The sequence below is a fragment of the Silurus meridionalis genome, chromosome 13 (genome assembly GCF_014805685.1).
Source record: "Silurus meridionalis isolate SWU-2019-XX chromosome 13, ASM1480568v1, whole genome shotgun sequence".
NCBI classification, from domain to species: Eukaryota; Metazoa; Chordata; class Actinopteri; order Siluriformes; family Siluridae; genus Silurus; species Silurus meridionalis.
In genome coordinates this window covers 19,443,495-19,466,927 of record NC_060896.1, presented here as the reverse complement: position 1 = coordinate 19,466,927, position 23,433 = coordinate 19,443,495, and the positions used below count along the sequence as shown (strand labels likewise).

Below are 23,433 nucleotides of genomic sequence, written 5' to 3'. Positions count from 1 at the left end.
TGGGAAAGGTAGCTCTTTAAAAATTGTTTGAACTGTTGTCTCAACTGTTACTACATCAAGTGAAGGTTCATTCCACCACCTGGATGCCAGAACAGAGAAGAGTCTTAAAACATGTCTTCTTTGTACCCTGAGAGATGGAGGTGTCTGTCAAACAGTGTTAGAGGGAGGGAGTTTGGTGCAGTGCAGGTTGAGACGAGTGCTGTGAGGAAGAGGTGCTAGTTAGTTTTTAGCTTAGCAGGCAAATATTATGATTTATATCTGATACGAGCAGCTTCAGAAAGCCAGTGGAGAGAGTGTAGCAATCGGGTGGTGTAGAAGAACTTAGGAAGGTTGAAGCAAGCTGTGGTGCTGCATTTTTGTTCAGATGCAGAGGTTTAAATGACCCTCAAATGCAGACTTGTGGTAGTGGTCTACTCATGAGCAGAAGTAGGACTGAACAAGCACCTGAGAGGCTTGTGTGCATAGAGGATATTGTCTAGTGTAAACCATGATGTTATTCTCTCTTCCCAAACATGCTTACAGTATCTTTTGTATGTATATATCTATATATATACTGGAAATATAATCAGGAGATTATATATATATAATCTCCTGATTATATTTTCAGTATACTGATATAGTGAGAAAAGATGTTGTCCCAAAATTATAACTTTTTTTTCAATGTAGGTTCTAAATATAATATGGTTTGAATGAATACAAGAGTGGAATTTTTCGAGTATGTTGTTGGATTAAAATTTTCAACTACAAATAAATGTTTAAAAGTAATTTATAGGAGAGTTAGTTAATTGATTGGTTGATTGCCTTTCCACATTTCCTGCTAGACAATGATCCTAAGCCTAGAAATAATCTTTTTAGCAGGTCCTGTGTCTGCCCCTGAGTGTCAATTCAATGGAGAATACCTGATATAAAATACACTTTAAACCCATACATGTTGCCCATTATAAAGAATTCTCTATGCGCTAACTATTATATAAAACTGTTATCAGTTACAAGGAAGAAAAAGATGTCGCAATGCTGAAAAACAGTAGTTAATGGACATTCAAAATTTAAAATCTTCCTTACGGACATATTTGGTGCTTCCTCAAACTGTTACCTCAAACCTTGTGGTAACAGTTTGAGGAAGCACCAAATATGTCCGGAAATTTCAGGTGTTCAATTATATTTTCCCTTCACTTGAATTAGGAAATCCAAACCTGTTCCAACATGACAGATTGGAAGTTTATAAACAATGTCTTTGAGATGAGTGTGTGATGACGTGAACAGGCAGCTGTGCATGTGAATTGTTAGCCACATTAAACTTCACTTCAAAAAAATTAGGTCGTAGGTACAAATATTGTGTATCTACAATTCCTTATAATATGATTGCAATAAACTAAATATAAGACTATTAAATAGATTTCTGGACACTATCACTCATTTCAAGCTTGTAGTTTTCTTATTCTATTGTTATATTGGCAGATCTAGGATCTTAAATTTTGTTTATATAAAATAATTTGCTTATACACACACACACACACACACACACACACACACACACACACACACACACACACACACACACACACACACATATATATATATATATATATATATATATATATATATATATATAAATATATATCACATTAAATCCTGTTGGACAAAAAAGTGAAATAATGTACAGAGATCTTTTTTTATATATAATTCTGAAGGCAAAAACAGCAAAAAAATACACAATCCAAAATCACTTGTATAAAAGACTTTGTTTTAAAAACATTCCAGATGTTTCTCATCATTCACTGTTTCTCATCTTTTCACTCAATGAAACATTTGACATGATAAATAAATGTGGACAGCTTTAAAGAAAACGTAAATGGACAAAGTTATGAAAGAAATGTATTCAGAGTTGCCTTTGGTATCAGACACCAAAAAAACAAGAAGCTGTTCAGTGCAAATTATTTAACTGATGTTTCTTCACATGTAATCTTTGCAATACATCTTAATAAACACTGTCAAAAACATCACACTATATGCACCAGAAGTGTATGTTTCCTGATCTAATACTAATCAGTTCTTTATATAATATCATATACCCCTCATTACATACTGATGTCTTATCCTCATGAAAGTGTGTTAATGAATTGATGAGCTGAATCGGGTGTGTTAAATCAGAACAGAAGTTCTGGGAATAACTGATCTAATACACTCGAAGTACTACAATACACCTTAATTTCCTTAACGCGCAAAAGGGATTAAACCTGAGACAGTTCAAACTATGGATAAAGTGAATAACGTAGCATCTGTTTGAGTGCGTTAGAGTGTTTTGTGGTAAGTTTGGTAGTGTCTATCTCAGATTTTGCACATTTATTCTGATTTAATTTGAATAATTTCTGCGTGACTGACGGAGCTAACAAGTGATACAAGAGAACTAACAAAAATGAACATACCCTAACAAAGGAAACCCTATCTTAAAGATCCAACTCATCAACTATGTATTAGACATGTATGATATAACATCAATACACACATACAACATATTTTGCTTAATACTCTTTAAGTAGAATTTCTGCACAAGTTAATCTGTTACTGAAAGTATAATTGATGACACATGTCTAGTCATTAATACAGTTTCATGAGGATAAAATGGATGTGTTTGAGTGTGTTAGAGCAGGAAGACACTAGATTGTGTACACTACATCGCTGACCTAACATCCTCCCTCCCTTATTTAAACCCACTGTTAAATTCTTGCATTTTCCATACTCTAAAATACAAAGTCCAACATTTATGCTTATTAACCCACCTTTTATAACATTTTAATCCTCAATATATCCTCATGAAGTGTACATAAATTGATCTATGCAGTCAGGTGTGTTAGGGAAAAGACACAACAGGACACTGTAGCACATCTAACTATTCTTATAAAATCCTAGTTACTTCCTAATTAAGTGACACACAATCATGACACACCCATTTTGGATCACAGAGACCTCTAGTATTAACATTAAACAGAAAAAAAAAATCAACAATCCACACAGAATGAGAAGCAAAGAAGATACATGTACTAAGAAAGATTTATTCTCATGCAGTGCCTGAATACTGCAACAGATTAAAAAAAATACTGATGTGCATGTTTAACACACATAAAACACACACACGTGTGTGAGTGTGACACAAGGAAGACTACAGGGTTTAAAATCAAATGCCTGAGTTCTCAATACCTGGATGATGTAAACACACACACACACACACACACACACACACACACGCTCTGCGTATTATTCCAGTCTGAACATACGTTACGGTGGACTTTAGGGAGACACAGACGTGACTTTTTTTCCCCCCTGAAACACTGAAACAGGAAGTGATGACCTTTGTAAGGAATGCAGACACTTCCTTGTTCCACTGAAACAGGAAAAGGGCATTTTTATTAATGCTGTGGCTTATTCTCAAAAACAACAAAGCAAAAATAAACACACCTGCTCCAATTCTGTTTTTAATGTGCCCATAACATCTTTCCTTTCCTTGATATTTGATATTTGTGATGTTTGTTAGATGACCTTTAAATGAGAAATTTAAACTATTCAATTGGGAACATTGCTTCAGGGCCAAAATGTACCCCAGAAGGCATTACTGCACTGCGTGACACACTTTATTAATTTATTATTCAAAATGGGGGATGAACTGTTAATACATATAAACTATAAAACTGTAAAATCTAAAGTTTGATTGTCTGAGTTTAGGTTGTCTTTGATCCCTTAAATCCTTACTTTTGTACAGTACATGGCAGCTCAAGTTGTTACTTTACTCTACTAGCCAGTGAACTGTTAGCATGGTCCTGTAGCTGGTTAGCTGATAACAGTAAACAAACCATTATAGCATAGTTTGCTGTAGACTAAAGTAAATAAATGATAGAAACCACAGTGAAAATTATTTATATTTTCATTATATTTTAGTATCTGTTTTACATTCACTAGTTAGCATGCTAGTTTTACTGGGAAGTTAGCTAGCCAATAAAACTCTCCACAGTAACAAACTGTTTCCAAAACAACCATGCTAACCAGTGTGCATAGAGTGTAAAACTCCAAGAAAATCACTTCAGCTACATTGTTCTCACTGTTAAGCAAAAAATGTGACCTACACACATCTTTTAACCCCACAGTGCAAATGCAGGCTCATAAGGTGATGTTTACGAGGGCGTTAAAAGCAGTATTGGAAGGCAGATTTCAGGCTTTACAGTCCCCTGCATGGCTATTGTCTATATTTCATAAATACCTTTAAGTTCTCAGTCTGTAAATGTATGCCGGTATATAATTCATGCTCGATAATCACACAATCAGTGCTGTTAGGGTGTACAAAGTTTCAAGAAGATAAAAAAAACAACAACAAAAAAAACCCCATTAAATACGTTTTTTATATAAAAGAGCAAATTAACATTTGGCATATTTCTATTCTCATCAGTAGGTAAGATGTGAATAGACACTGATATGACTCATTTTAACAAAGTTTTAAATGTCTAGCAGTTTCAAAGTGATTGTAAGATGATTAGACATGTCCAGGTGCTTTAATTTACCAGGAATCTTTTAAATGGATATGGAGAACTGAAAACTTTCATTAAATAGATATATAAATTATAATAAAAAGAACTAGAATGAGCTCAGTGTATCATCTCTTGGATTAATCCTTGTTTGGCCTTCCAAAGATCCGCTTGATAGTGAAAATCTCTAGTCGTTGCATCAGTGCTTCAGAATAAATCCACTTAGATGGCAGAAATCAGAACGGGGGGAGAGAGAGAGAGGAGAGAGAGAGAGAGAGAGAGAGAGAGAGAGAGAGAGAGAGAGAGAGAGAGAGAGAGAAAGAGAGAGCGAGAGTGCAGCATTTTCTCTTTTTCCCTTCAATTTTATTGTCACATCCGACTTCCAGTGTAACACAATACAAATTGTCAAAAAGTTCCTGGATCATTGCTTCATTTCTTTTTCCCGCTCTTTTTCTCCATTTTCTCACCCTTGTCCGAGCGCTCAGAGCCCCTATCGGCTCGGTCAGATTTCTCAGCCCTGCTGCCTTCCCTCCGTGTGCCCTCGTCTGTTGATGAGGTAGTTGGATGTGACTGCCCCCATTTAGTGATATCCTCATGTTCACCAATACACATGTTGATATTCGAGATCCAGGCTTTTAGATCATCCTGGAAACAAAAACAAAAGAAAATCAGATTTTTTTATTCACCATGCTGCAGTTTAGATGACAATTTTATTGAAAGGACACCTAACAAGCTTACACAAGTTGGTGGGAACCTATCCAGGTTATGTAAGGTATGTTTAGAAATAGCTTGTTTAATGTTACATTAACTACCAAAGTACCAAACTAGTTAGATGTTTAGCTATTGCAAATACACAACCAAACTTACTTAGGACAGAGAACTGGAGAGAAGATGTTAACAGAATGCAAAATACACCATCAGTCAAACATAGAGGTTTAAGCTTAATGGTTTGGGTTGTTTTGAACCAAGGAAAAAATACCGAACCAATATAGCTACAATTCCACACTTTATTCATGCAATTCTGTCAGGGAAGTGGCTACATTTAACCAATTACACAAGACAATGACCTAAAGCATACATACAAGCTCTGCAAGGGTTATTTAAACTGCAAACAGTTGGCTGGAGTGTTATCAATCATTGCTTGGCCTACCCAGTCATGACAGATAAATCATTTTGAACTGCTCTGGTGGTCTAATGAAGATCACCTTTGGTGTTTTACAACAGGCAAGGTAAAATATTTTTGCTAAATGTTCAGAGAAACTAAAGGTCCAAATGCCAAGAGTGTATAAGTTGTTATTCATGTTAAGGTAGGGTTTTTCAATGAAAATAAAGTTTACATTTACTTATGTACGTGTGATTTTATTTATTTATTTATTTATTTATTTTTATAAATTTGCAAAGATTTCAACCAATCTTTTTTAACATTGTCATTATGGGGTATTGTTTGTAGCATAATTCGTATATATAATAAATATAATCCATTTTGGAATATGTCTGTTAAATAACAAAATGTGGAATGCTATTTGTTTTGAATTTGGATTTTAGTGGTTGCTATATCACAATAAAAGGGAAAATATGTGCAAACAGTTTATGGAAAACCAGTTTGTGGATATTCCTTATCTCTCGTTGTCTTGTTTTTCCGTCATGTTCTTCCGCTCTTGAAGCACGTGTGCCAGTCAAAAACACCTCGAACGACTCATTGCAGCATTGGTGTAAACTTGCAAACGTCTCTGTTGTAGATTTGTCCAGTTTCATTTAGAATTTTACATTTGCCCTTTCTTGCTGTCCATGCTAAAATTGCAGGTGTGGTAACACGTGGTCAGAAAAGCACGAGTTGCACAGCTCCCGATGTACTCAGGACAAAGTCTTTTGGCACACTGACTTATGAAGGTCAGTGCTCCCTATGAGTGTGCGCATAACCTTGTGCTGCCATCTGCTGGCGTGTTACAAAACTAGACTCAAAACATTTTAACATCACCTTGTAACCATTTTTAATCCATGTGAAATAGGCATAAATATCACTGTATAAGAATTACTTGGGTCTGTAATCAATTGGACAGGTTTCATTTCAATTTGCCAAAATAATTTCTAATAGAACACCAGTGTTCAAGCAAACATGCATGCATTATCCTGGTTCTAACTAGTTTGACACTGAGAAATTCCAATAAGTTCACTATAATGTGATATATAAATCACAATGGAAGCGTGGGTGAAAAATAAAGAACATGTTTATTTCTAAACAAGTTGCAAGAATTCAGTAAATTAGACAAATTCCCCCAAAATTATACTTCAGTTCTAGGGTGGCCATGAAAAAGCTTTTGCTCTGCCACATGATGTCTGGCTTGTATGTGGTACCATGTTTTCTCATGTAAAAGTATTCAATACTAGTGGCAAATCTCTAAATATGCAATAATTAGTTAACACATTGCAGTGAGTTGAATTTCAGAGGTCCACTGGAGGTTTTCATAACTAAGTAGTGTACAGAGTGAGATTTAGGACCCAACAATCTTACCTCATCTTTTGCATGGAACAGGAACTCGCTCCCATCTTTAGTTCTGGGATTAAAAAAAATAAAAATAAAATGCCATTATTATTGCCAAATACTACAAAAACAAATTTCTTACTGTAAAACCTGTCACTTATTTACATTTTAGTATATACTGTACTTGACCTATACCCTGTTAAACACCTACATCAGTAGTGTTAACTAGGGTTAGCTAACCCTAACCCTAGAACTTCATATTATTCACTTTGTAAATTACAGGATTAATGTCTGCATTGTATTTTTACGTTTTAGGTGTTAATATCGAAATCTGTGCTCTCAATTGTTTACTTAAGTGTGAAGACGTTTTTCTTCTTTTTGTAGCCAAGGTTGATGTCACAGGAACAGCTGTTTAGACTAAGACGTGGTTCATTGTTGTACGTAGATGTTATATTCTTTGAGTCCTTGAAGAAACCAAGTTCGCCTTTATTCAGTATGCAGTACAGATTCACCCAAGATCTGCTGCAAAATGTAAAAATAAGCACATGTTAGTATCAAAACATGTGTCTAACTATTACTCACCTGCGAAAAGAGTGAAGGATATATCCATAACAGAGCGATCAGACTGCTGTGAAGATAATCACCATTTTACATTGCTGTACTTCTGTAACTTACCTTTGTGAAGAGGCAGGAGATCAGCCAGCATCATAGAACAAACATGAAAGAGAAGAGATTTTTGATTAGGACAAGCAAGCAATGATGATGCGTCGATCATATTAATGCTATTGTGAGACCTGCCGTGAGAAAGTCATTTTCTATGCCATTTTCCATCCATCTGTTTTGATCATAAAGGCGCATTGAGTGAAACAAGTCAAGGGTTTCCAAAAACAAAGGTTTTGGAATGTACAGGGTTTTACATTTTTGTTGATCTTGTGGGATTATTTCAGATTGTGAAGTTTATAAAAAAAAAAAAAAAAACAGAAACCATCTCAGAAATTCTTATGGTTTCCACTACAATCATCATTACAAACCATTAAAAACATTACCAAATGTTTTACATTAGTAGTGTGTTTGTGCACAGCAGAAAACATTATGATTAAATTGCAGAAACTATTGTAGGTACGTATTGGAATGTGGATGCTGAATGATGTCCTAATGCAAACCCTTTACATGACCTTTAGGTATCTAGTCGATACAAACATACAGTATGAACTACAAGTTGCCAAAAAGGTTTTGTGAAATTTTGTGCCCACTAGACAAAACATTCCACCAATATACGGCAACAAATTGCAGAGGATCTGTTTCTGATACACTATAAAAAAAATTGGTTGCTATTCAAGTTTCTCTAAATAAGAACATCAAGTCAAACAACACTGAAACCTGTAGACTTTGATTTGACGCACAAATCAGCATTATTGGTGTTGAGACATGTTGGAGATTGGTACTGTTCATAATTTTCAAAGGATGACCACTAAATGAGCTGTTCTTTTTATTCATAAAACATCTGGATGGAAAACACTTTTAAGTAAAAAGCACTCATTATGCAAGTATATAATTTTATGTATACAGGCATAAAGTAAAAGACAGCCGTATTTAATCTGTATACCAAGCTAGTTAATGAATGAGCTCACATGCTGCTTGGCCTCAGAGGCAAAGTGTTGAAGGGGTGGGAACCACCAATATTTGCTCTGTACCATACCTTACAAGCCGTGGAATCAAAAAAGCAGCAGCTGTTCGTCTTCTGCCAAAAGATGCTAACAGCTAGCATCAAGATGTCATGCAAGATACAAAGTGTGCTAATGGCACACTACTGTATATAGTACTGCAAGTGGGTGGAAATTAGGTATAGCTACATCAAGCTATTCAAACATGTAACATAGTGCAGACAAAATAAAATATTTTCTTAACTAGTCAGTTTTTCGTTCATTGCAAATTTTTAGAAAAAATGACAAACTACCAAGCACTGGTGCACTAGTGGATGCTATTTTGGTGTTAGCATACAGGATAATCATGCTAAGCCCTGACTGGCATAACTGGAGCAATAGGTCAGTAGCATGCTTAGTTATGTTCATGCCCACAGGCTTTAAGTTAAATTAGCCCCACCTGTTGGAGCTTTTCTTCTGGCTCTCTATGTCTAACTTGCGGAAGAGGAAGCCCTCACGCTGAGCATGATGGGAAGGTGGTTGTGGGACAGATGAGCTGCTCTGGGCAGGAGCAGATCGCGAACGTCGCGTCTCGCCCTGTGTACCATCTTTGGGCCGCGGCCGCCTGCGTGGTTTTGGTCGGTCTCGAGCTCGGGGTCGATCTAGACGCGACTTCTCTGGAACTCCATTTGGAACGCGAGGAATTTCACCTCGAGCCTATTATTTTAACGACATTTTAATGAATTTTGTATATATGTATTATAACACTATAATTCTAGCCTAGATTTACAAATGATATAACTATACAATTATATATTTATATATTATAGCATATGGTACTTAATGTATATTATTGTAGCACACAGATTATACAGTGCATCCGGAAAGTATTCACAGCAATTTCACTTTTTCCACTTTTTATGTTACAGCCTTATTCCAAAATGTACTAAATTCATTATTTTCCTTAAAATTGTACAAACATTAGCCCATAATGACAGCATAAAAGAAGTGTGCTTGAAATCTTTGCAACTTCATTAAAAAAAAAAAAACGAAAAAAAAAAAAAAAAAATTCACGTTCATAAATATTCACAGCCTTTGCCATGACACTCAAAATTAAGATCAGGTGCATCCTTTTTCCACTGATAATCCTTGAGATGGTTCTTGATGCTTTGTTCCCAAGCTTCGCAGAGCGTTGCAGAGAGGGTGTCGCTCCGCTCTGCTCCAGACCTCCACAGAGGGCCCTGGGGACAGCCACCATGCTTCATCTGGCTTTACCCGACCTCCAAGGCAATTTACCAGGTGACGGTCTGCCTCAAGTTCCACTGTGTCTGCCACTGGCACCTGACCTTCCCCAAGTCCCGGCTCAAGGACGTGCATGACTTTCCAGTTAATCCTGTTTGCTGGCTTTTGGATTTTTGGACTGTTTTTTTCGGCTCTGTTTTTGACATGTATTTTTCCCCTGCCTCTTTCTCATTAAAGACTGATTAAAAATTCCTTGGGAAATACTGAATTTAATCCATTTTGAAAATATCTGTAACATAACAAAATGTGGGAAAAGTGAAACCGATGTGAAATCTTTCCAGATGCACTGCATAAAATAGTCCCTCATTTATGCAGTATTCTAATCAGCCAATCATGCTGTGCAATACACAAAATCATGCAGATCCAGGTCAAAAGCTTTAGTTAATGTTCACATAAAACATTAGAATGAGGAAAACTTTTTCTCTGTGATATTTTTCATGGCATGGTTTTTGGTACTAGTCTCTAGCGTTTACACAGAATTATGTGAAAATTAAACAGTACCCTGTGTAAAGAGGTTTTGCAGTCTGAAACATGTTGTTGATGAGAGAAATCAGAGGAAAATAATCACACTGATTAGAGGAGAGAATAAATCAAACTCAAATAAGCACTGGTGAGCAAGAAAGCATCTCAGAACACAGAACACAGTGCAGGCTACAACAGCAGAAGATACAGAGCAGACTACAACAGAATCTGATGCTATCATTGGCACAGACTCACTCAAAGCAAAAAAAAATGCAGAATGTAATTAAATAATTGTAACTTATATTAATAAATACACTATTGCCAGTAGAATGTTTTGTGTGAAATCCCAGGAGATCAGCAGTTTTTAAAATATACCCAGCCCAACTGGTACCAAAAGCAATGTCACAATTAAAGTCATAGAGATTTTTTTGTTTGTTTGAGGTAAACATTTATTGAACCACTTGACCTGCACCAGAATTTTATGTATTATGCTGCATGACTGGCTCATTGGATAAGTGCTTAATTAAGCTGATGTACCAGTTTTCCAATTAGTATGCATGTTTTAGTTGGTATGTATGCAATTACGAACCTAACAAATCCATACACACAAATGTTAAACATAACGAGAATTCACCTGTGCAGCTTCTCGCTCTTGAAGCTGTTCCACGATGTCAGCTAAGGTAGACCGTTTCTCTCTGCAGTTAATTAAGAAATTAAGAAATTGTCATTTAATTAACTAAGGTTTAACAATACTAATATATATATATATATATATATATATATATATATATATATATATATATATATATATATTATACAAAAAATGTATTTCATTAATTAATGAATTTAATGTCTCAACTTATGATATTTTCAAGTTACGATGAGGTCATCACAACACATCTCCATCGTAAGTCAGTCCACCTCTTTAATTAACTGATTTGCAAATTGGCTTTTAAGTTCATCCATACAAAAAAAAAACTTTGTCACTTTAAAAAGTGCTGTTGTGTTTGTAATCAGAGACGCTACAAAGCTAGTGTAAAAGAACAAATGTTATATGCACAGTGTGCTAAAAGTGGTGCATGATGATACCACTGAAATCAGATGCTGCTGAGCTTCATTTACAATTACACTGTGGTGATATGGAAATGTAATACTCTGCTGTCTCACCCTCCTCCTGATCGCCTATCTGATGGTTCTTTGGCCGTCTCATGTTCGCTGCTTTCTTGTTTCTCAAGCCGATGTCTGTCTTTTCGCCGAGTTTCAAATACTTCCTGTTCACTGGATGTCTGTCTCTCTAGCCTCTTTTCTCTCTCTGCCCGTTCCCTCCATACTTCTTGAGGAAGCTCATCTCTTCTTGCTTGAATCAGCTGTTCATTAGAAAGCTGACGTTCAACACGCAAGTCCTTCCCATGAGGGCGTTGCTGCTCCACCTGCAATTCTATGCGACTGCCTCCACTGCATCCCGGCTCCTGAAGCACCACCTCCGCCATTACGTTCACGTCTTTAATGGGGTGCACTGGTTTGATCTGAGTGCTTTTATGGTCTGTGGCCGTTCCAAGGCCTGCAGCGACCCCCAAGACACCAGTGTTCCTTGCCTCCTGAATTAGCAATGTGGCAGGACCACTCACAATTGGTGTATAATTTGAGACTGTTGGGCCAAGTCTACGAGATGCAAGTGGTGGCGATGCCTGAGCCACGTTTCGTTCACTCCAATAGTCTCCCTGCTCATAAATAGTCTGTTTGTGAAGGGATGAAGGGCTGCTACGTGCTGGAGATGAATCCTGAGGGTCCAGAAAAACCTTACGACCGAGCAATGGAGTTGGAGGCAGCTTACTTTGTTCTGCCTTCATCTTTTCCACCTGCATGAGAGAGATGATATACAAATGCTGTTATTGGTCTAATTATTTGAAAAAGCAAGATCATGTACTAAGGATGGATGGATAGACCCTCACTAAAGGTTCCTTAGATAACCCATCCAAATTACACAAATGAGGGAGCAACCTAATTCATATGTCAATTTTCCATATTATTTACAAGCTGGTGAGTGCATGAATACACCAGGAGAATAGGAAAGGCTTGAATGCTCGACCCCAAATCAATTATTCTAACTGGTCGCTTTTATGCTGTGATGAAACATTTCTGCCCTGATGGGAGTGGTGTCTTCCAGAATTACCCTCACTCCCAACCTCATGAATGCTCAGTGAATGGTTTCAATATTTATATGCTGTGGCTTTCATATTCATACACCTGTGCAAAATTTCAGATTGATTAGTTGGAAAGTGCTCTTCAACACCATCATCAAAACTTCAACCTAGTTAATAAATATTCAAACTCTTCCTCACTCAAGATCAGCTTCATAGACAGGTAAGATCTATGAATCTATGAGGCTTGTGGTGTTTCAGCACCTTAGTCAAGAAATTGGTTTGGCTTAAATTTGTCACCCGTGTGTATGTTGAACTTTTGCAATTTTATTCTATTTGTTTAACAAGAGCCTGCTTTGTTTAATGCCTAACTTTAAGGAACAATGTCTTTATAACATGCTTAGATATCAACCACTCAAACCAAAGGTTGCTAATAGCTATAGCAAGATAATTCCAAATATTGTTAAAAGTAATCATTGTTGCTGCTAAAATGAAAAAAAAAAAGGAAAAGTACATTTATTTCAAATTATATATAATGCAAATAAATGTATACATTGCCATTTTGCTTGGTTTGTTTGAGCTCACCGTAGTGAGGCGGCGTAACGAGCTGAATCTTTCTTCCCAGGTTGAAGCTGCTTTCCTGAAGGCCTCATGACGGCGAATGAGCTGCTCTACTTCATCTACGCTGCGACCAAGTTCCTGATTGAACAAAAACGCCTCCTGAGATGAGAGCCAGGATTCTGCGACCACTGCCTCCTGAGCAAACTGATGAATTTCTAACACTGAGACAGTGGAAGGAAACATACAGACAAAAATGCACAGACAGGGAAGTGGTAGCAACAGAGAAAGAGAGGTAGAAAGAGTTGAAGGTATACATTTATACATTGTTTATTATTATTACCCTATGGTGTAATGACTCACTGTGCTGTAGTTCCTCCCAGTGTTTATCCCATTTCTCTGTCAGCTCTCTCTGCTTGGCCAAAACTTTCTCCAGTTTCTCTTTAATCTACAACACAAAGTGATGTCATTAAGTTAAAGACATTCCCCAATGTTAATGTTCCACATTAAGAATCAATATATCATGGCAATAAACATTTCTGCAGTGCAGAAATAAAACAATAACAGTAAAATATATATTAATTCTTGCTGACAGTGAAATTTTAAACTCATTAACTCATTATAATGTTTAAAACGTTATCTTTTACCTCATCTGATGCTTGGTTTCTTGTAGCCAGCAGTGTCTTTCCCATCTCTATACACTGCACCATGTTCTTATTTCGTGCCTCCACTTCACTCTTGAGGCCCTGATGGTAATTCATGAGCACCTCGACAGATGAGACATCCCTGAAAAACGAAGCAGATAATTACAGATCTAAGACCAACGAGAGAGAAACAAGTACATAGACCAGTGGCATTTTGGGTGCAGCATGTACTAAAAAAGATCAAATTTAGACTTGGACAAGGATATAGCTATTTTTCTGGTTCTCATATTCTTGTAAAGGGAGTAATTTGTGTGCTTTAATATAAATGAAAGAAACTTTTAGGTTCCCTATTGCATTTTAAACACTAGACGGCTTTGTTTTAGGTGGCATTCTTTTACCACTTTAGGCATATTTGAACCTTTGGGTTTTGAAAATGGATAGTATTTATTATTAATACATGAATGCATTGTTACCACTGCTGGTTTTGGTTTTTGCATTTACATTTAAGGCATTTGGCAGATGCTTTTATCCAGTGCTTTATAATTATCTCATGTATACAACTGAACAGTTAGGGGCCTTGCTCAGTGGCCCAACAATAGTAGTTTGGTGGTGATTTACCACTTCTATCTGTGTGGTAAAATCTATCAAAGAATTAATCAGAAAATTGTTGTTTGGTTACTAATATATAGCAAGTAGGCAACAAGTGACAAGGTTTATGTAGCAAACATCTCATCCAAAATGATTTCCATGCATACTCCAAAAACTGAGTTTTTAGTATTGTGATATTGTTAAGCAAAAGCTCATAAAAAATATTTTCGATCTACAAAATTGTGTAAAATAGCAAAGATAGGTCATCTCTAATGCTTTATTAATTCAGCATGAAATGATGGTGTTGGATGTAGTAAAACTAAACTAACCTAAGGAAGAAAACTACTGCAGATAATTCTAGCTGCTCAATATTGAATATGGCTGCTTTATAACATTATAGTATTATGTTTAGAAATGTTATGTTTAGAAATATAATAATGTTTATCGATTGCAGCCAAATCAGTAAGTGTGATATAAGCTGAACAATGTGAATATTAAACTTTTCACTTTTTAAATGACATTTATCTTTGCTAATCTATGTAACACTGTATTATATAACAAAGAAAAAAATTCAATGTATGTATAAATGGCTTTTTAACTTTATGCAGATAAATGCACATTTCTTTTCTTTATGTAAGTATGTATGCTCTTGCTGCACCTGGGTTTCTCTCCTGTCCCTATCTGGCAGATGATGCTTTCCATCCACATCAACTGATCACGCACTATGCTGAAGAATCGCAGTTTATCTGATGCTGTGGTTATCTGCACACGGCATTCCTCACAGGACATGATTAGCTCCTTCCATGCTCGCATCACTTCATATTCCTGCATGGCGATGGCTTCTGCCTTCTCTCCTGCATAAACGGTACGAAGCTGAGCAGCATTTTCCTGTAACTGTCTCACCTAAGTAAAGAAGACACAACACCCAGATACAGGAATACATATACAGTACAAACTACCGGGCAGATTTAGATTTTGTCAGCTGCATTCGCAATAACTGATGAACAAAAAAAACCTTTCCTGGACTCACCTGTCCAACTAACAGCTGAATGTCATGTTCAAATGTGCTCATGAGTCTCTGAAGTGAGCTAGTGTTTACTGTGCCATCCTGGCACTCTCGTACTTCGGGTAATCTGCGGTGTTTGTCAGCTATCTGTGTTATTACCTGTGACATACACAATGTATTCAGACAAAATTCTGTTTCCAGTGTTTATCCATTACAACCATTAACACTTTTATTGATACATAAACCATATCCACTACAATAAAATACACTACATTGACAAAAGTATTGGGAAACCAGAATTTACCTCTCTGCAGTCAGAAAAAAATTTGTGAAGCTGGTGTGAAGCTGCAAGCATTTGTGCTCTGGTTTCCATCAGTTCCATCAGTTCAGCCCATGATTCATTCACCCCATCCTTCCATTCAGCAATGATGGCGGCATCTGCATGTCCAAAATCAATCAACTCATCCACCATCTGATTAATAGCCATCACTCGCTCCTGACCCATACTTCCTGTCTCTGAGGAAAACTCAGTGAACTTTTCCTGTAGGATCTGAACAAAAGCATCGAAGTCATTATATAAAATATTACAATGGTCTTTGTTATATGGCTCAATGTATTATTCATAAATCAGTAACGTGCTAATATTGGACTTTGCTCTTATGGTATACCATTGTATGCAAAAAGGTTCAATTTTTACTTCATCAGGCCGTAGCACTTGTTCTCAAAATGCCTCAAGCCTTTTTAGATGTGTTTTTTTGCATACTTCACACTGTATATACTGATTTTTTTGACGAAGTCACAATGTTTTTTCTGCTGAAGACTCTTCCATGCAGATCTTGTTTGTCCAATGCTGCAGGGTGGAATAGTGCTACACCACTCCAAATTTAATTCCCGAAGATCTTTGTTGTATTATGCTTATCTAACCAGCATACAGGTAATTCTAATGGAACTTCCGGATCTTGTGCAAAGTGCAAAGTTTTCCTTGTGGAAATTGTGGCATGCTAATATCTTTCAATGGCTTTATATGCAGAATCAATGTGCTTTTTTTTTCAGTTCTATTACCAGCTGCTTAGAAAAGCTTTTGGCCTTTAATGTTATCAAAAGTTTTGAAGAATCACAGAAATTGATGCATGCGGGAACTCTTACTTCTAACAACAATTTATAAAACAAGTCCTAATATTGAGGAGCTTGTTCAAGATTAAAAAGCTAAATTTCCTTTATTCCACAATTACAATTAAATTTGTTTATTTTATTTAAGTTATTCACATATAGAATACCTGTTCATTACAGTTTGAACTGTGTGTTATTTGGAGTGGATGCGCTTGCTTGATTTCACTTTAAAAACCAACGAAATATGTCATTTGTCTTGAGGTGCTCAAACTTTTTTACATGTAGTTCTTGCAGACATACAGAACAGAGAGTCAGTGAATGGGAAATATAAAAAAATGCATATACTGTAGGGATGCACTAGCTATTATTCTTTTACTGTACTGTAACTGCTAAGAACATTATTTTTGTTGCTGCAGTGTTACCGTGACATGTTCATAGTCCTGCCCGAGTTCGGTAGAGCTGGCTGAGATCTCTCGCTCAGCAATCCATTGCTCAAGTTCTTCCACCTCTCTGTGCAGCTGAAAAAGCCAGTACTGCTGTTCCAACCGGCACTTCCTTTCTTCCACTAAATCTTTCAATGACACGTAGAGCCGGTCGATCTGAGACTGGCGTTTACTGATCTGATCACTGCGGATCAAACACATACACATCTTTCCATGAACTCCTGTTCCAGTCTGTGAGATCACGAAACTTATGGAAACATATAGGGACAAATATATGATCTGAATTTTTGTTTTCTTAACCTAATCATTTCCTGTAAAGCATCTTTTTGAAAAGAGAATTATTTACACAAATCCTCAAGACTGCCAATAGGGGACCAGCCAGAATAAAAATTTGGGTTGTGCATTTTTGTCATTTTGTCAAACTCATAAGTCCACATAATGAAACACACCTGGCACACCAAAAGTCTACGCAATCTCTTCTACTGTACCTCCCTATTCCACTACAACATCACTGAACTGTCCTTCTTGGGGTTTATCTAGCCATCTCTGCCTGTGTCTGTTGCATTCATGGTACACATCTGACGCTGAAGAAGATTAGTCACTTTGCATATCTAACCCTGTATCACGTTTTTTCATTTAGGGCATCTGTTTTGTTTTCTGGTTCCATATAGCTTTTAAAAAAGATATAAACAGGTAGATGTGACCTGTACAAACACACACCTGTCTGGATGGCTGAGCTCCAGTAGTTGTCTGCACTGTTGTGATAATAATCCAATGGTTTCAGCATAATCCTCGATTGACTGCTCCAAAGATAACTGTTTTTTTAGCAGCTGCAGCGTACTCGATTCATCCTGACAGAAGAAAAAGATGTTATGCTTAAAGCTTTTACAGGCATAGCAGTGCTGACATGCCAAGATATATCATTGGCAGCCAGTCTGCAATCTGTGAGCAATAGCTCTCATTTGTTACGCATTTTACCACAAAAAAGAAAATTTTAACACACAAAAAACCCACACACATCATCACTCATGTCTATACTCTTGTATTATTTCATATTGTATTTTAAATGAGTTCTCATGCTTTTAAACTGTTTATAATAGTAATTACACTTGTGTTTTACATTCAGTTCACTCAACTATTCTTTATATCCAAACTTATTGTGTAAAAATCTTTATTTTTACATATATTGTTTCCTGTCCTGACTGATTTTTATTTTTCTGAAAGAAAAACATGTTTTTATGCTCTGTGTGAAATGTATGTACTGTGCGTCTCAGTGCATTGTTCCTGCACTACCTTTCCTTTCTCCTCATTCATCATGTGCAGCTCCTGTTCGCTGAGCCATGCCTCCACCTCAGTAATGTCACTGTAGTACTGTTGAGCATGATACATGGAGTCTAAATGCTGTTGTTTATGCTCTGTCTCGGCCCACAGTGCCGCCCATAGGCCTTGCAGATCCTCCATTAATGCGCTCACACACTCCGCCTCGGCCGTGCGCACTGATGAGAACAGGCTCGCTCTTTCCATCACCTCTTCCACATGCCCCCGGTGGGTCTCCAGCTCCCTTTGTAGGCTCTGAAAGGGAGAAACATACTGTGCTGTTAGAAATGTGCTGATATCTGCTAATGTGATACGCCACTATACAATATTCAACACTAGCACTGTGTTCCACTCAGGTGGAAGCTGCACGGTCAGTTTTTGTGGTTCCAAGAGAAAGTCAAAAAGATCCAATTCAAAAAATACCCAGGATAAAATTTGTCCTTGTTAGGTCAAAAGAAATGAGCAGGCTGCATTGCCTTTGACTTTAAGACTGTGCCCTTCATAACTTTAAATCCAAGAGACCAAGGGGGGTGTAGAGTTACCTGATTTTTCTTCATGAGCTGCTGCACAGCCTGTAAACTACTCCCGGATTCCTGTGACATAGCGAATGGAAGGCGCTCTTGCACCCACAGCTGAAAACACACAAATATGACCATGTTCACACATTTCATTCTAAATATATTTAAAAGTTGCAAATTATCTATGTATCTTTTACATTGACCTTGTTTTCAACTGCATGTCCTGTTTGATATCCCAAAGTGTTGTCATAAAACCACTGCATCTCAAATAAGTAGGGGTTTTATTACCAGCAGTTTTTCCCCTTTTTATAAACTAAATGTGGCATTAATTGGAGATAATTTCCTTTTTAATAATAATAATGCTAGAATATTTTTTTCTTTATAATTATAATAATAATAAAAATAATAATGTTAACAAACCCATTACAGTGGAAAAATATCTGAATGCATGCAGTATACTAATGAGAAGATGATTATTTATGACAAGATGATTAATTATGATAAGCCAATTATGATAACAATGATAAGCCAATGATTATTCATGTAAACCAAATGTTAAAAACCAATATGTTAATGCTAAAAAAGAGGTATAGGATGCAAGAGTACCATTTGTAACAATTAGTTTTTTGCATCTTTGAGAAACAGGCTTTCTGATAAACACACCAAATGCTCGCTCGCTCACACTTCACATACAGAAGCAAATTAGCTGTAAATTTTCAGAATATAGACTGCTGGTTTTAAGTGTCTCACAAACTCACAATTTCATCCTGCAGGTCGCGGCGCACTTGGTGCACTTCTTTGGATGCGAGCAGGATTCTTCGTCTCTCCTTCAGAGGCTCGATGAGACGTACGATCCGTGCCTCTACTTCAGCCTGACGCACAGACACCGAGTCTGCCATCACACACTCCTCGGGGAGAGAGGATGACTGAAGTTGCAGATCACACACTTCATTACACCACTCCTCCATTTGTCGCTCCATCATCTGAGCAAGAGAGAGAGAGAGAGAGAGAAAGAGAGAGAGAGAGAGAGAGAGAGAGAGAGAGAGAGATGGCAGAACAATTAGTAATATATATTTTTTTTACTTAGCCAAGGCTGAAATAATGCTAATTGTAACAACCCATTAAAGTGAAGAGCGAGCAAGTGCCAAAAGGTGCTATGGCTAAGAAAGAAAGGAAAGAAAGAAAAGAAAGAAAAAAAAAAAGACTAAATAACTACTGTATGTGTAAAACAAGCACATTATATAATATAAATAAATAAATAAATCCACTCCAAATGTACACCCATAATGTCTTTTGTACAGGCCAGTGGTGGACAGTAAGGAAGTAAATTTAAGCAGCTTTTCACGTATTTCCAATTGGGGAGACTTTAACTTCACTACATTTCAAAGTCAAATTGTCTTACGTTCCTACAGTTGTTCCTTTTTATATATGAGTGAAAAAAAAACAACTAGTCAAGCATGGTCAAGCCAACAATCAGGGTAGAGCATGCGCTTTGTTTTAGATAGATAGATATCAGTGTTTGATTAATTAGTATCATTCTACTAATAATTTAGTGTGCTAAGGGAAACATTACAGTTTTTTCACATAAACTGAGTTGATTAATTGAGAGCCTTGTGACAAACATGACAATCGGAACATTATAGCCATAATAAATTATAGTACTTTGGATACTTAAGTACTAGGGCTGGGCGATATGGCCTAAAAAAAAAATCCCCAAATTTTTCACAAAAAATCTGATTTGCGATTTAAATCGATTTTTTTCCCCCCTGCTTAAAATCAATCTGCATATGACAAAAAAAAATTCAAAAAAAGTTTTAACCTTCTGGGATTATAACCCACTTTGGGTTAAAGTGCAATCAGAAACAACAAGCCAAAAATACAAGATGGCGGCCCTGCCTTTGTAAATTGTGAAAATAGAATGTAACATAACATAAAATGAGCAAACCTATAAAGAAAAATGTTTTATGAGTGTTTAAATGTGAAACATGATTGAAAATGCACCTGAGATTTTAAGTGATTTTGCCTTTACTTTTCTCCAAAACTCCACAGTAAAATGAGATAAAATTTCCGAGAGTAATAGACAGGGACACTATAAATAAAAATAATTTGAAAGATTGAGCAAACCTATAAAGAATGTTTTATAAAATGTATTATGAGTGTTTGAATGTGGAACATGGATAAAAATGCAGTGATGCTTGGAGTGATTTTGCCTTTACTTTTCTTAAAAACTCCACAGTAAAATGACTGTTTATGAGTGTTTGAATATGGTGATTTAAATGATCAGATTTTTCTGTTTCTTAACAGAAACGCCATTCTGAAGCGTCTTTACATGTATTTTGGTCGCTTCCACCACCCGTACCGTAAGTGTACGATTGGACGCACAACACTAAACAAAGTGCGGCTGCTTAACCGTGTATTTTCAACATGCGGCTGTCTTAACTTTACTTGGGAACGAGTTCTTCTCTGCTCGCTGCCATGTTGTTTGTGTATCTCTATGGCAAACGTGCGGGGGGAGGGGGGCGGGGGCTAAGTTAGTTCGAAACTATGGAAGCCCAGAGGAGAGCGTCGGTGGACATTAAAGAGAAAACCGATTTTTATTAAAACAGATCGATGTAAACTACACATTCGAGTTAATCGATAAAATCGGTTTTATCGCCCAGCCCTAATAAGTACATTTGTAAAAGGGTCTACATAGATGTGGATGCATCATGAGTTGTTTAAAGGGATCTGATAAAAGACTAATGCAACATGGGTGGCATAACGAGAAAGGAAGATTATGTAGAAATACTGAAGCAAGACCTTCAGACATCACACAGAAAATTTGTCTTAAACTTGGTCTCAAATATGTCATCCTGCAGGACAATGAACCCACAGAATACCTAACAATATGGCTTAAAAGCAACAAAGTGAAAGTTTTTGTATGGCCATTACAAAAGCCTGACCTGGATCTCATAGAAAAATTGTGAACTTAATATACTAAGGATTACTCCATATGTGTCAGTAGAAATTAACATATTTATGAAAGAAACTCATGGACGGCCACCAAAATCTCTGATTCAAGTTTGTAAACTGTAATTAAAAGGCCATGCCACCAAATACAGTCAAAGTATATGTAAAAAGTTCACCCACTAAAAAGCTAAAAACCAAATCTGCTCATCCCTGGATCCTTTACTATGCAAGATTTTACAACTCATTCACAAACTACAGTAGCTGCAGTGAAGGTATGAGAACTTCTCAGCAGTCACTTGATAAGAGTTGTAGGATGACCTGAAAGTTAAGACATAATGTGTGTAAATTTTAAGTGGATATACACACTGGAGGTATACTCATAGACCCAACTAGAACTGGCATAAATTACAAGGGAAACTAAAAAAGGAAAGAAAAATATATGAAAACATAAAAGATATAATAGAAGGAAAGAAAAGAGTAATAAAAGAAAGAGAGGCAAGAAAATGAACACAACAAAAAAAAAATCAAATGTGCTACAGTACCGCCGATGGATTGATTGATGGATGGATGTGGATGGAGGAATGAAACTCAAACTGAACTCAGATCAGCTGTAAAGCAGCGCCATGCTGTCAGAGAAAAACCAACAACCAGCCAGGTCAATTCAATTCACATCAAAAACTCATATTCAACTATTTGCATAATAATAAGCTCGCACGGAATTAAAATTCATTAAAAAAATGTGAAAAAAAAGGAAAAAGAAGGATTGTTGCAAAAACTAGGCCTGCAACTAATTATTATTTTGACTACTAATTAGATCAATGAATCTATTTTTCAATTAATCAAATTGTTGAAATCAATTAAATACCAAAAAACAATGCTATTTAAAAACATTTTTGTGCAGCATTTCAATCACCAAATACTACGAAAAAAGTCTTACCCAAATATCATCTCTATAACACAAAAAGACAACATTCCTAACTGTATCTTTTGGCCAAAATAGCATGGGCTTTGCTTTTTTTTATAAATAATAAAAGATAAATATGACCATAAAAGTAAGATACAGCTAAAAAGCCAGATAAATTGGGAGAACTCAATACGCAGTGATTAATAAGCATGGTTTAACAAGTGATATTTGTCATATGAACAAACACATATTTTACAGTATCGAGTCAAAACATGCTGTTAAGTGCTCTGCCAATTCCATTCAATGTATTTTTAGCCCGAATAAGGTCACACCACAGGGTTTCCTAGGACAATCGATGATAGTAAAATAGTTGTTGCAGCCCTAGTTAAAACAACATCCTTATTAAAGTGCTCATAAACTAGCCAAACAACAAAAACCCATGCTAATGTTTAATCAAAAGGTGAAAGGTAACAGCATGCGATCTCTCAGTGCTGAAATACAACCTGGAGCTTTTTGAGCTGCTTGTTGACGGAGGTGAGGTCATGGCTGTAGTCACAGTGGTTTAGCTGCAGCTCCAGCTGCTGCACGCGCTCGTTCAGCCGAGTGTAATTTTGAGTGATCTGATGCCCCCGGTTGTTCTCAAACAGCTGCAGTGCTTTGACCTGCGTAGAGTTTTCCAGGTCCAGCCAACACTCATGAATCTCACTGAGCTTCTGCTGAACCATGGAGCTCAGCTCCGGCTTCTCCACCATCAGCCGCTCACCTTCCTGATAAAAAAAAAAAAGAAAGAAAAAGAGAAAATAGAAAGGTGTGAATGAATAAAACTGGAGCGATACCTAAAATTAGGGTTTT

The 23,433-nt window shown here is 36.6% G+C and overlaps 1 protein-coding gene across 4 annotated transcripts in view; it reads right to left on the bottom strand.

Annotated features, from left to right (window-relative positions):
* Positions 1 to 1,723: 1,723 nt before the first annotated feature.
* The window catches only part of LOC124395659 (spectrin beta chain, non-erythrocytic 4-like), a 68,569-nt gene continuing 46,859 nt past the window's right edge, over positions 1,724 to 23,433 (bottom strand). For 2 of the 4 annotated variants that reach the window (XM_046864363.1, XM_046864365.1), the window contains 18 exons: positions 23,085 to 23,348; positions 19,487 to 19,711; positions 18,753 to 18,842; positions 18,187 to 18,465; positions 17,614 to 17,744; positions 16,873 to 17,077; positions 15,645 to 15,890; positions 15,365 to 15,499; positions 14,993 to 15,237; positions 13,750 to 13,888; positions 13,466 to 13,550; positions 13,130 to 13,326; positions 11,571 to 12,262; positions 11,038 to 11,098; positions 9,100 to 9,356; positions 7,348 to 7,518; positions 7,027 to 7,069; positions 1,724 to 5,159 (listed from right to left, as the gene is read on the bottom strand). In XM_046864363.1, coding sequence (XP_046720319.1) covers positions 4,944 to 5,159; positions 7,027 to 7,069; positions 7,348 to 7,518; positions 9,100 to 9,356; positions 11,038 to 11,098; positions 11,571 to 12,262; positions 13,130 to 13,326; positions 13,466 to 13,550; positions 13,750 to 13,888; positions 14,993 to 15,237; positions 15,365 to 15,499; positions 15,645 to 15,890; positions 16,873 to 17,077; positions 17,614 to 17,744; positions 18,187 to 18,465; positions 18,753 to 18,842; positions 19,487 to 19,711; positions 23,085 to 23,348 — 3,681 coding nt within the window. In that variant the 3' untranslated portion in view covers positions 1,724 to 4,943. Of the gene's footprint in view, positions 5,160 to 7,026; positions 7,070 to 7,347; positions 7,519 to 7,671; positions 9,357 to 11,037; positions 11,099 to 11,570; positions 12,263 to 13,129; positions 13,327 to 13,465; positions 13,551 to 13,749; positions 13,889 to 14,992; positions 15,238 to 15,364; positions 15,500 to 15,644; positions 15,891 to 16,872; positions 17,078 to 17,613; positions 17,745 to 18,186; positions 18,466 to 18,752; positions 18,843 to 19,486; positions 19,712 to 23,084; positions 23,349 to 23,433 lie in introns of those variants that run through there. The other 2 variants (XM_046864364.1, XR_006927656.1) reach the window with 2 other exon arrangements.